General features: G+C 45.6%; 1 protein-coding gene across 1 annotated transcript in view; it reads left to right on the top strand.

The window, feature by feature from the left end:
• LOC127925182 (intermembrane lipid transfer protein VPS13C-like) overlaps nucleotides 1–11,579 on the top strand; it is a gene marked incomplete at its 5' end in the record, with an annotated part of 99,530 nt that overhangs the window by 49,001 nt on the left and 38,950 nt on the right. The window contains 5 exon segments of the mRNA XM_052510019.1: nucleotides 45–205; nucleotides 3,323–3,444; nucleotides 9,420–9,463; nucleotides 9,466–9,567; nucleotides 9,570–9,715. Of these exon segments, the coding sequence (XP_052365979.1) occupies nucleotides 45–205; nucleotides 3,323–3,444; nucleotides 9,420–9,463; nucleotides 9,466–9,567; nucleotides 9,570–9,715 (575 nt within the window).

The following is an 11,579-nucleotide window of genomic DNA, read 5'->3' as shown; positions in this document are numbered from 1 at the left end:
ACTCTCTAGCTGGAACAATGTCCACTGGTCTGTCTCCTCCACAGCTCCGACAGGTTACAGTGAGATCTCCAACATGACGGTGGATCAGCCGGGCAGGAGGCTGTATAACGTGAGAGATCCCCTGCTGCAGGAGAACGTGTCTGTCTTGGTACAGACTGACGCCTCGGAAGGAAACAAGGTCATCACCGTCCGTTCTCCGCTACAGGTCAGTAAATCACTGTGGAGCTGTCCTCTATCACTCTCTATGGAGCTGTCCTCTATCACTCTCTGTGGAGCTGTCCTCTATCACTCTCTATGGAGCTGTCCTCCATCACTCTCTCTATGGAGCTGTCCTCTATCACTCTCTATGGAGCTGTCCTCTATCACTCTCTCTCTATGGAGCTGTCCTCTATCACTCTCTATGGAGCTGTCCTCCATCACTCTCTCTATGGAGCTGTCCTCCATCACTCTCTATGGAGCTGTCCTCTATCACTCTCTCTATGGAGCTGTCCTCTATCACTCTCTATGGAGCTGTCCTCTATCACTCTCTATGGAGCTGTCCTCTATCACTCTCTATGGAGCTGTCCTCCATCACTCTCTCTATGGAGCTGTCCTCCATCACTCTCTCTATGGAGCTGTCCTCCATCACTCTCTCTATGGAGCTGTCCTCCATCACTCTCTATGGAGCTGTGCTCTATCACTCTCTATGGAGCTGTCCTCTATCACTCTCTATGGAGCTGTCCTCCATCACTCTCTCTATGGAGCTGTCCTCCATCACTCTCTATGGAGCTGTGCTCTATCACTCTCTATGGAGCTGTCCTCTATCACTCTCTATGGAGCTGTCCTCTATCACTCTCTATGGAGCTGTCCTCTATCACTCTCTATGGAGCTGTCCTCTATCACTCTCTCTCTATGGAGCTGTCCTCTATCCCTCTCTCTATGGAGCTGTCCTCTATCACTCTCTCTATGGAGCTGTCCTCTATCACTCTCTCTCTATGGAGCTGTCCTCTATCACTCTCTATGGAGCTGTCCTCTATCACTCTCTATGGAGCTGTCCTCTATCACTCTCTATGGAGCTGTCCTCTATCACTCTCTATGGAGCTGTCCTCTATCACTCTCTATGGAGCTGTCCTCCATCACTCTCTCTATGGAGCTGTCCTCTATCACTCTCTATGGAGCTGTCCTCTATCACTCTCTATGGAGCTGTCCTTCATCTCTCTCTATGGAGCTGTCCTCCATCTCTCTCTATGGAGCTGTCCTCCATCACTCTCTATGGAGCTGTCCTCTATCACTCTCTATGGAGCAGTCCTCTATCACTCTCTATGGAGCTGTCCTCTATCACTCTCTATGGAGCTGTCCTCTATCACTCTCTATGGAGCTGTCCTCTATCACTCTCTATGGAGCTGTCCTCTATCACTCTCTATGGAGCTGTCCTTTATCACTCTCTCTCTATGGAGCTGTCCCCCGTCACTCACTCTCTATGGAGCTGTCCTCCGTCACTCACTCTCTATGGACCTGTCCTCCGTCACTCACTCTCTATGGAGCTGTCCTCCGTCACTCACTCTCTATGGAGCTGTCCTCAATCACTCACTCTCTATGGAGCTATCCTCCATTACTCTCTATGGAGCTGTCCTTTATCACTCACTCTCTATGGAGCTATCCTCCATTACTCTCTATGGAGCTGTCCTCCATACTCTCTATGGAGCTATCCTCCATTACTCTCTATGGAGCTGTCCTCCATTACTCTCTATGGAGCTGTCCTCCATTACTCTCTATGGAGCTGTCCTCCATCACTCACTCTCTATGGAGCTGTCCCCCATTACTCTCTATGGAGCTGTCCCCCATTAGTCTCTATGGAGCTGTCCCCCATTAGTCTCTATGGAGCTGTCCCCATCACTCACTCACTCTCTATGGAATTGTCCTCCATCACTCACTCACTCTCTATGGAATTGTCCTCCATCACTCACTCTCTCTCTATGGAGCTGTCCACCATCACTCTCTCTATGGAGCTGTCCTCCATCTCTCTCTATGGAGCTGTCCTCCGTCACTCACTCTCTATGGAGCTGTCCTCCGTCACTCACTCTCTATGGAGCTGTCCTCCGTCACTCACTCTCTATGGAGCTGTCCTCCGTCACTCACTCTCTATGGAGCTGTCCTCCGTCACTCACTCTCTATGGAGCTGTCCTCCGTCACTCACTCTCTATGGAGCTGTCCTCCATCACTCTCTCTATGGAGCTGTCCTCCATCACTCTCTCTCTATGGAGCTGTCCTCCATCACTCTCTCTATGGAACTGTCCTCCATCACTCTCTATGGAGCTGTCCTCTATCACTCTCGATGGAGCTGTCCTCTATCACTCTCTCTCTCTATGGAGCTGTCCTCCATCACTCTCTCTCTATGGAGCTGTCCTCCATCACTCTCTCTCTATGGAGCTGTCCTCCATCACTCTCTCTATGGAACTGTCCTCCATCACTCTCTATGGAGCTGTCCTCCATCACTCTCTATGGAGCTGTCCTCTATCACTCTCTATGGAGCTGTCCTCTATCACTCTCTATGGAGCTGTCCTCTATCACTCTCTATGGAACTGTCCTCTATCACTCTCTATGGAGCTGTCCTCTATCACTCTCTATGGAGCTGTCCTCTATCACTCTCTATGGAGCTGTCCTCTATCACTCTCTATGGAACTGTCCTCTATCACTCTCTATGGAACTGTCCTCTATCACTCTCTATGGAGCTGTCCTCTATCACTCTCTATGGAACTGTCCTCTATCAATAATAATAATATAAATAATAATATATGCCATTTAGCAGACGCTTTTATCCAAAGCGACTTACAGTCATGTGTGCATACATTCTACGTATGGGTGGTCCCGGGGATCGAACCCACTACCCTGGCGTTACAAACGCTATGCTCTACCAACTGAGCTACAGAAGGACCACTATCACTCTCTATGGAACTGTCCTCTATCACTCTCTATGGAGCTGTCCTCTATCACTCTCTATGGAACTGTCCTCTATCACTCTCTATGGAACTGTCCTCTATCACTCTCTATGGAACTGTCCTCTATCACTCTCTATGGAACTGTCCTCTATCACTCTCTATGGAACTGTCCTCTATCACTCTCTATGGAGCTGTCCTCCTGTAGGCTATAGACACTCAACAGCTTTCAGTAGAGAGTAACAAGTCTTGTGGACTTGCAACATTAACGCAGCTGATATTAAAATACATTTGATTTATTCAGCACTTTTCAATTACAGTAAATTAAGTGTTTTTGTTTCTATTGAGTCAAAAGAAGGATGATGTCGTCCTTAACTGACTGTTTTTCACCTGGTTTTGTGTTTCAGATCCAGAACCATTTCTCAGTGCCGTTTACCATCCTGAAGTATTGTCCCAAATCCAGAGGGATGGTTAACATAGGACTGGCAGAGCCCGAGAAAGAGTCTGATGTAGCCCTGGACTCCTACAGGTAATAACCATGTTGGTAGGACAGGTAATAACCATGTCGGTAGCCCTAGACTCCTACAGGTAATAACCATGTTGGTAGGACAGGTAATAACCATGTCGGTAGCCCTGGACTCCTACAGGTAATAACCATGTTGGTAGGACAGGTAATAACCATGTCGGTAGCCCTGGACTCCTACAGGTAATAACCATGTTGGTAGGACAGGTAATATCCATGTCGGTAGCCCTGGACTCCTACAGGTAATAACCCTGTTGGTAGCCCTGGACTCCTACAGGTAATAACCATGTTGGTAGCCTTGGACTGCTACAGGTAATAACCCTGTTGGTAGGACAGGTAATATCCATGTTGGTAGGACAGGTAATATCCATGTTGGTAGGACAGGTAATAACCATGTTGTCAGTAGAGGGAATAACCTTGTCGGTAGGTCTTTAGACCTTACACAGAGACCTTAGAGAGGGACCTTACACAGAGACCTTCGAGAGGGTTTTAGAGAGTGACCATTAGAGAGGTACCTTAGGGTCTTTAGAGAGGGACCTTAGAGAGGGTCTTTTTATTTTTATTTATTTTACCTTTATTTAACCAGGCAAGTCAGTTAAGAACAAATTCTTATTTTCAATGACTGCCTAAGGACAGTGGTTTAACTGCCTGTTCAGGGGCAGAACGACAGATTTGTACCTTGTCGGCTCGGGGGTTTGAACTTGCAACCTTCCGGTTACTAGTCTAGCGCTCTAACCACTAGGCTACCCTGCCGCCCCTTTACCTTAGAGAGGGACCTTACACAGAGACCTTAGAGAGGGTCTTTAGAGAGGTACCTTACACAGAGACCTTAGAGAGGGTCTTTAGAGAGGTAACTTTTATACAGGGTGTAACACAGCGTGTACTTACTTACCAGGGGCCATTTTGGTGCACGTTACACAACATTTAACACACTTCCTGTTTCTGTAAATGTGTTCTCAGTCAACCTATCAGTTAAAATAAGGGTAATTCATTTTGATTCAGTTTCACCTGGTAACACCACTTCTCCTGAACAGTAGGAGGAACTGTGTAGTTGTTGCTGTCCTCCTCAGACAGCACACGTTTATGACACCAGGCACTCGTACTTGTGTCCTCCAACGAGTGTTCTCGTAACTTCTCCGTGAATTGCCGTAATTATATTTGCTACTTTTCATCGTAGGAAGCGAGATACACTTTTACCGGAGTGTTTGCACGTGTGAGCCGCACGACGCAAATGTACTCGAAGGACAATTCTACATAATTATATTGGTTACTTATCGTATGAATGGACAGCTCTATTTCAACGTAGCTTCTGAAAGGCCGGTGATCGCAGCGTACAGACAAAGGATACTATTTATGAGATGCTAATCATAAACAGGAAATTAAGAGGTTGATGTGTGATGAGCTGGGTAGCTTGGGAGATCCAGGTGTCCCCTTGGCTTAATCTCAGCATCTGTTATCCGGCTCGAAGGACCACGTTCGAGAGAGTGGCACCATAAATATTCTGGTGCTTTCAACAAGTATTTTAGTGCTTTCAACAAGTATTCTAGTGCTTTCAAACAAGTATTCTAGTGCTTTCAACAAGTATTCTAGTGCTTTCAACAAGTGTTCTAGTGCTTTCAACAAGTGTTCTAGTGCTTTCAACAAGTGTTCTAGTGCTTTCAACAAGTGTTCTAGTGCTTTCAACAAGTGTTCTAGTGCTTTCAACAAGTGTTCTAGTGCTTTCAAACAAGTATTCTAGTGCTTTCAACAAGTATTCTAGTGCTTTCAACAAGTGTTCTAGTGCTTTCAACAAGTGTTCTAGTGCTTTCAACAAGTATTCTAGTGCTTTCAGCAAGTGTTCTAGTGCTTTCAACAAGTGTTCTAGTGCTTTCAACAAGTATTCTAGTGCTTTCAAACAAGTATTCTAGTGCTTTCAACAAGTGTTCTAGTGCTTTCAACAAGTGTTCTAGTGCTTTCAACAAGTATTTTAGTGCTTTCAACAAGTATTCTAGTGCTTTCAAACAAGTATTCTAGTGCTTTCAGCAAGTATTCTAGTGCTTTCAGCAAGTATTCTAGTGCTTTCAACAAGTGTTCTAGTGCTTTCAACAAGTGTTCTAGTGCTTTCAGCAAGTATTCTAGTGCTTTCAACAAGTGTTCTAGTGCTTTCAGCAAGTATTCTAGTGCTTTCAACAAGTGTTCTAGTGCTTTCAACAAGTATTCTAGTGCTTTCAACAAGTGTTCTAGTGCTTTCAACAAGTGTTCTAGTGCTTTCAACAAGTGTTCTAGTGCTTTCCAACAAGTGTTCTAGTGCTTTCAAACAAGTGTTCTAGTGCTTTCAAACAAGTGTTCTAGTGCTTTCAACAAGTGTTCTAGTGCTTTCAACAAGTGTTCTAGTGCTTTCAACAAGTGTTCTAGTGCTTTCAACAAGTGTTCTAGTGCTTTCAACAAGTGTTCTAGTGCTTTCAACAAGTGTTCTAGTGCTTTCAAACAAGTATTCTAGTGCTTTCAACAAGTATTAACCCCCTAGACCCACCGGTGCGTCAATATAAGTTGCATAACAAAAGATTCCCCTTCAAAATCCGACAGTTTAACTTAGAGATGTTTTTATTGCATTGGATGCGTATCAATGCACTGCATTCACTAGTGTCGCGTTTCAGTATCAATCCACTGCATTCACTAGTGTCGCGTTTCAGTATCAATCCACTGCATTCACTAGTGTCGCGTTTCAGTATCAATCCACTGCATTCACTAGTGTCGCGTTTCAGTATCAATCCACTGCATTCACTAGTGTCGCGTTTCAGTATCAATCCACTGCATTCGCTAGTGTCGCGTTTCAGTATCAATCCACTGCATTCACTAGTGTCGCGTTTCAGTATCAATCCACTGCATTCACTAGTGTCGCATTTCAGTATCAATCCACTGCATTCACTAGTGTTGCGTTTCAGTATCAATCCACTGCATTCACTAGTGTTGCGTTTCAGTATCAATCCACTGCATTCCCTAGTGTCGAGTTTCAGTATCAATCCACTGCATTCACTAGTGTCGCGTTTCAGTATCAATCCACTGCATTCGCTAGTGTCGCGTTTCAGTATCAATCCACTGCATTCACTAGTGTCGCGTTTCAGTATCAATCCACTGCATTCCCTAGTGTCGCGTTTCAGTATCAATCCACTGCATTCACTAGTGTCGCGTTTCAGTATCAATCCACTGCATTCACTAGTGTCGCGTTTCAGTATCAATCCACTGCATTCACTAGTGTCGCGTTTCAGTATCAATCCACTGCATTCACTAGTGTCGCGTTTCAGTATCAATCCACTGCATTCGCTAGTGTCGCGTTTCAGTATCAATCCACTGCATTCGCTAGTGTCACGTTTCAGTATCAATCCACTGCATTCACTAGTGTCACGTTTCAGTATTAATCCACTGCATTCACTAGTGTCACGTTTCAGTATCAATCCACTGCATTCACTAGTGTCGCGTTTCAGTATCAATCCACTGCATTCACTAGTGTCGCGTTTCAGTATCAATCCACTGCATTCGCTAGTGTCGCGCTTCAGTATCAATCCACTGCATTCACGAGTGTCGCCAGTATCAATGCACTGCATTCACTAGTGTCGCGTTTCAGTATCAATCCACGGCATTCACTAGTGTCGCGTTTCAGTATCAATCCACTGCATTCACTAGTGTCGCGTTTCAGTATCAATCCACTGCATTCACTAGTGTCGCGTTTCAGTATCAATCCACTGCATTCACTAGTGTCGCGTTTCAGTATCAATCCACTGCATTCACTAGTGTCGCGTTTCAGTATCAATCCACTGCATTCGCTAGTGTCGCGTTTCAGTATCAATCCACTGCATTCGCTAGTGCCGCGTTTCAGTATCAATCCACTGCATTCGCTAGTGTCGCGTTTCAGTATCAATCCACTGCATTCACTAGTGTCGAGTTTCAGTATCAATCCACTGCATTCACTAGTGTCGCATTTCAGTATCAATCCACTGCATTCACTAGTGTCGAGTTTCAGTATCAATCCACTGCATTCACTAGTGTCGCATTTCAGTATCAATCCACTGCATTCACTAGTGTCGCATTTCAGTATCAATCCACTGCATTCACTAGTGTCGCGTTTCAGTATCAATCCACTGCATTCACTAGTGTCACGTTTCAGTATCAATCCACTGCATTCACTAGTGTCGCGTTTCAGTATCAATCCACTGCATTCACTAGTGTTGCGTTTCAGTATCAATCCACTGCATTCGCTAGTGTCGCGTTTCAGTATCAATCCACTGCATTCACTGGTGTCGCGTTTCAGTATCAATCCACTGCATTCACTAGTGTCGAGTTTCAGTATCAATCCACTGCATTCACTAGTGTCGCGTTTCAGTATCAATCCACTGCATTCACTAGTGTCGCGTTTCAGTATCAATCCACTGCATTCACTAGTGTCGAGTTTCAGTATCAATCCACTGCATTCACTAGTGTCGCGTTTCAGTATCAATCCACTGCATTCACTAGTGTCGAGTTTCAGTATCAATCCACTGCATTCGCTAGTGCCGCGTTTCAGTATCAATCCACTGCATTCACTAGTGTCGCGTTTCAGTATTAATCCACTGCATTCACTAGTGTCGAGTTTCAGTATCAATCCACTGCATTCACTAGTGTCGCGTTTCAGTATCAATCCACTGCATTCACTAGTGTCGAGTTTCAGTATCAATCCACTGCATTCACTAGTGTCGCGTTTCCGCATCTGCGTTGAAATGTGGCAGAGGTAGAGAGGTGAGACCATTAGAAATCCCGAAAATCACCAACTTATTTAGCATCCGAACGGTTTGACACACAAACTATAACCATATGTTATGGAAAGGATAGACTCTCACGACCACAACGGTGTTCTTCGTGTTGCTCTATGACTTACAAGTGTCGGGGGGACTCGTCTGAAGTCGGGACCGTTGACGTGACAACCTCTTTGTTTGTAGCGTCAGAACCGTTTGTGCTACAAATTAGTTGAAATTATCTGGAGAGTCAGCATTTGGGGGTTTGATTACAGGCTCAAAATGGCCAGAAACAAAGACCTTTCTTCTGAAACTCGTCAGTCTATTCTTCTTCTGAGAAATGAACGCTATTCCATGAGAGAAATTGCTAAGAAACTGAAGATCTCGTACAACGCTGTGTACTACTCCCTTCACAGAACAGCAGTTTCAACGTCAACGGTGAAGAGGCGACTCCGGCATGCAACGAAAAAGCCAAATCTCAGACTGGCCAATGAAAAGGAAAGATTAAATTGGGCAAAAGGACACTGACACTGGACAGAGGAACTCTGCCTAGAAGGCCAGCATCCCGGAGTCGCCTCTTCGCTGTTGACGTTGAGACTGGTGTTTTACGGGCACTATTTAATGAAGTTGCCAGTTGAGGACTTGTGATGCGTCTGTTTCTGAAACGTGACACTCTAATGTACTTGACCTCTTTCTCAGTTGTGCACCGGGGCCTCCCGCTCCTCTTACTATTCTGGTTAGAGCCAGTTTGCGCTGTTCTGGGAAGGGAGTAGTACACAGCGTTGTACGAGATATCTAAAAAGGGTCCTACAATTCTAAATCCATAGTTTGAACCATCTTAAAACAATTCCATATGTCAGCTTAGCGATTCCCAACCGCTTAGACTTACAGGGTTAAACAAATATTCTAGAACTTTAAACAAATATTCTAGAACTTTAAACAAATGTTCTAGAACTTTAAACAAATGTTCTAGAACTTTAAACAAATGTTCTAGAACTTTAAACAAATGTTCTAAATGTTCCAGAACTTTAAACAAATGTTCTAGAACTTTAAACAAATGTTCTAAGACTTTTGTACAGACTCCCTATCCTTACCTTGTTTCACTCCTCTCTTCTGTCTGACGCAGATGTCAGCTAGGTTATGTTTAACTAGATTGTTAGTTATATGTGGTTAAATGTGGTCTCCTCGTTATATGTGGTTACATGTGGCCTCCTCGTCTCTTCTCCTCTATAGGTGTCAGCTCTTCCTCCAGCCAGCCGGGCGCCTGGAGGGCCAGTACGCCCGTCGTCTACCTGTATCGCCTGGAAGGAGCAGGTCCACCTGAGCTCTGAGGTGCGGTCCCTTCTCCAGTGTCCGTCGGCAGACAGCAGCTTCCTGCCCTCCAGGTGACCACCTTGGCCACACCAGATCACCTGTCCTTCATTTCCTCCCAGCGTGAGGACGACTGGGACCCTGCCTACGTCATCCACCTCCACCCAGCTGTGACCCTCCGGAACCTTCTGCCTTACAGCATCAGATATCTACTGGAGGTAGTACCACTGAGATAACCTAAACATGAAGACAGTCACTCGGCTAGGATCTAACTCTAGACCTGTACCCTGCCTTACAGCTGTCTACTGGAGGTAGTACCACTGAGATAACCTAAACATGAAGACAGTCACTCGGCTAGGATCTAACCCTAGACCTGTACCCTGCCTTACAGCTGTCTACTGGAGGTAGTACCACTGAGATAACCTAAACATGAAGACAGTCACTCGGCTAGGATCTAACTCTAGACCTGTACCCTGCCTTACAGCTGTCTACTGGAGGTAGTACCACTGAGATAACCTAAACATGAAGACAGTCACTCGGCTAGGATCTAACCCTAGACCTGTACCCTGCCTTACAGCTGTCTACTGGAGGTAGTACCACTGAGATAACCTAAACATGAAGACAGTCACTAGGCTAGGATCTAACTCTAGACCTGTACCCTGCCTTACAGCTGTCTACTGGAGGTAGTACCACTGAGATAACCTAAACATGAAGACAGTCACTAGGCTAGGATCTAACTCTAGACCTGTACCCTGCCTTACAGCTGTCTACTGGAGGTAGTACCACTGAGATAACATGAAGACAGTCACTAGGCTAGGATCTAACCCTAGGGGAAGAAGTGTGTAGTCACTAGGCTAGGATCTAACCCTAGGGAAGAAGTGTGTAGTCACTAGGCTAGGATCTAACCCTAGGGGAAGAAGTGTGTAGTCACTAGGCTAGGATCTAACCCTAGGGGAAGAAGTGTGTAGTCACTAGGCTAGGATCTAACCCTAGGGGAAGAAGTGTGTAGTCACTAGGCTAGGATCTAACCATAGGGGAAGAAGTGTGTAGTCACTAGGCTAGGATCTAACCATAGGGGAAGAAGTGTGTAGTCACTAGGCTAGGATCTAACCCTAGGGGAAGAAGTGTGTAGTCACTAGGCTAGGATCTAACCCTAGGGGAAGAAGTGTGTAGTCACTAGGCTAAGATCTAACCCTAGGGGAAGAAGTGTGTAGTCACTAGGCTAGGATCTAACCCTAGGGGAAGAAGTGTGTAGTCACTAGGCTAGGATCTAACCCTAGGGGAAGAAGTGTGTAGTCACCAGGCTAGAATCTAACCCTAGGGGAAGAAGTGTGTAGTCACTAGGCTAGGATCTAACCCTAGGGGAAGAAGTGTGTAGTCACTAGGCTAAGATCTAACCCTAGGGGAAGAAGTGTGTAGTCACTAGGCTAGGATCTAACCCTAGGGGAAGAAGTGTGTAGTCACTAGGCTAGGATCTAACCCTAGGGGAAGAAGTGTGTAGTCACTAGGCTAGGATCTAACCCTAGGGGAAGAAGTGTGTAGTCACTAGGCTAGGATCTAACCCTAGGGGAAGAAGTGTGTAGTCACTAGGCTAAGATCTAACCCTAGGGGAAGAAGTGTGAAGTCACTAGGCTAGGATCTAACCCTAGGGGAAGAAGTGTGTAGTCACTAGGCTAGGATCTAACCCTAGGGGAAGAAGTGTGTAGTCACTAGGCTAGGATCTAACCCTAGGGGAAGAAGTGTGTAGTCACTGGGCTAGGATCTAACCCTATAGGGGAAGAAGTGTGTAGTCACTAGGCTAGGATCTAACCCTATAGGGGAAGAAGTGTGTAGTCACTAGGCTAGGATCTAACCCTAGGGGAAGAAGTGTGTAGTCACTAGGCTAGGATCTAACCCTAGGGGAAGAAGTGTGTAGTCACCAGGCTAGAATCTAACCCTAGGGGAAGAAGTGTGTAGTCACTAGGCTAGGATCTAACCCTAGGGAAGAAGTGTGTAGTCACTAGGCTAAGATCTAACCCTAGGGAAGAAGTGTGTAGTCACTAGGCTAGGATCTAACCCTAGGGGAAGAAGTGTGTAGTCACT

This window comes from Oncorhynchus keta, unplaced genomic scaffold (genome assembly GCF_023373465.1).
Source record: "Oncorhynchus keta strain PuntledgeMale-10-30-2019 unplaced genomic scaffold, Oket_V2 Un_contig_5218_pilon_pilon, whole genome shotgun sequence".
Taxonomy (NCBI): domain Eukaryota; kingdom Metazoa; phylum Chordata; class Actinopteri; order Salmoniformes; family Salmonidae; genus Oncorhynchus; species Oncorhynchus keta.
Note: the sequence above shows the minus strand (reverse complement) of the source record. Positions and strands in the feature narration are given on the sequence as shown.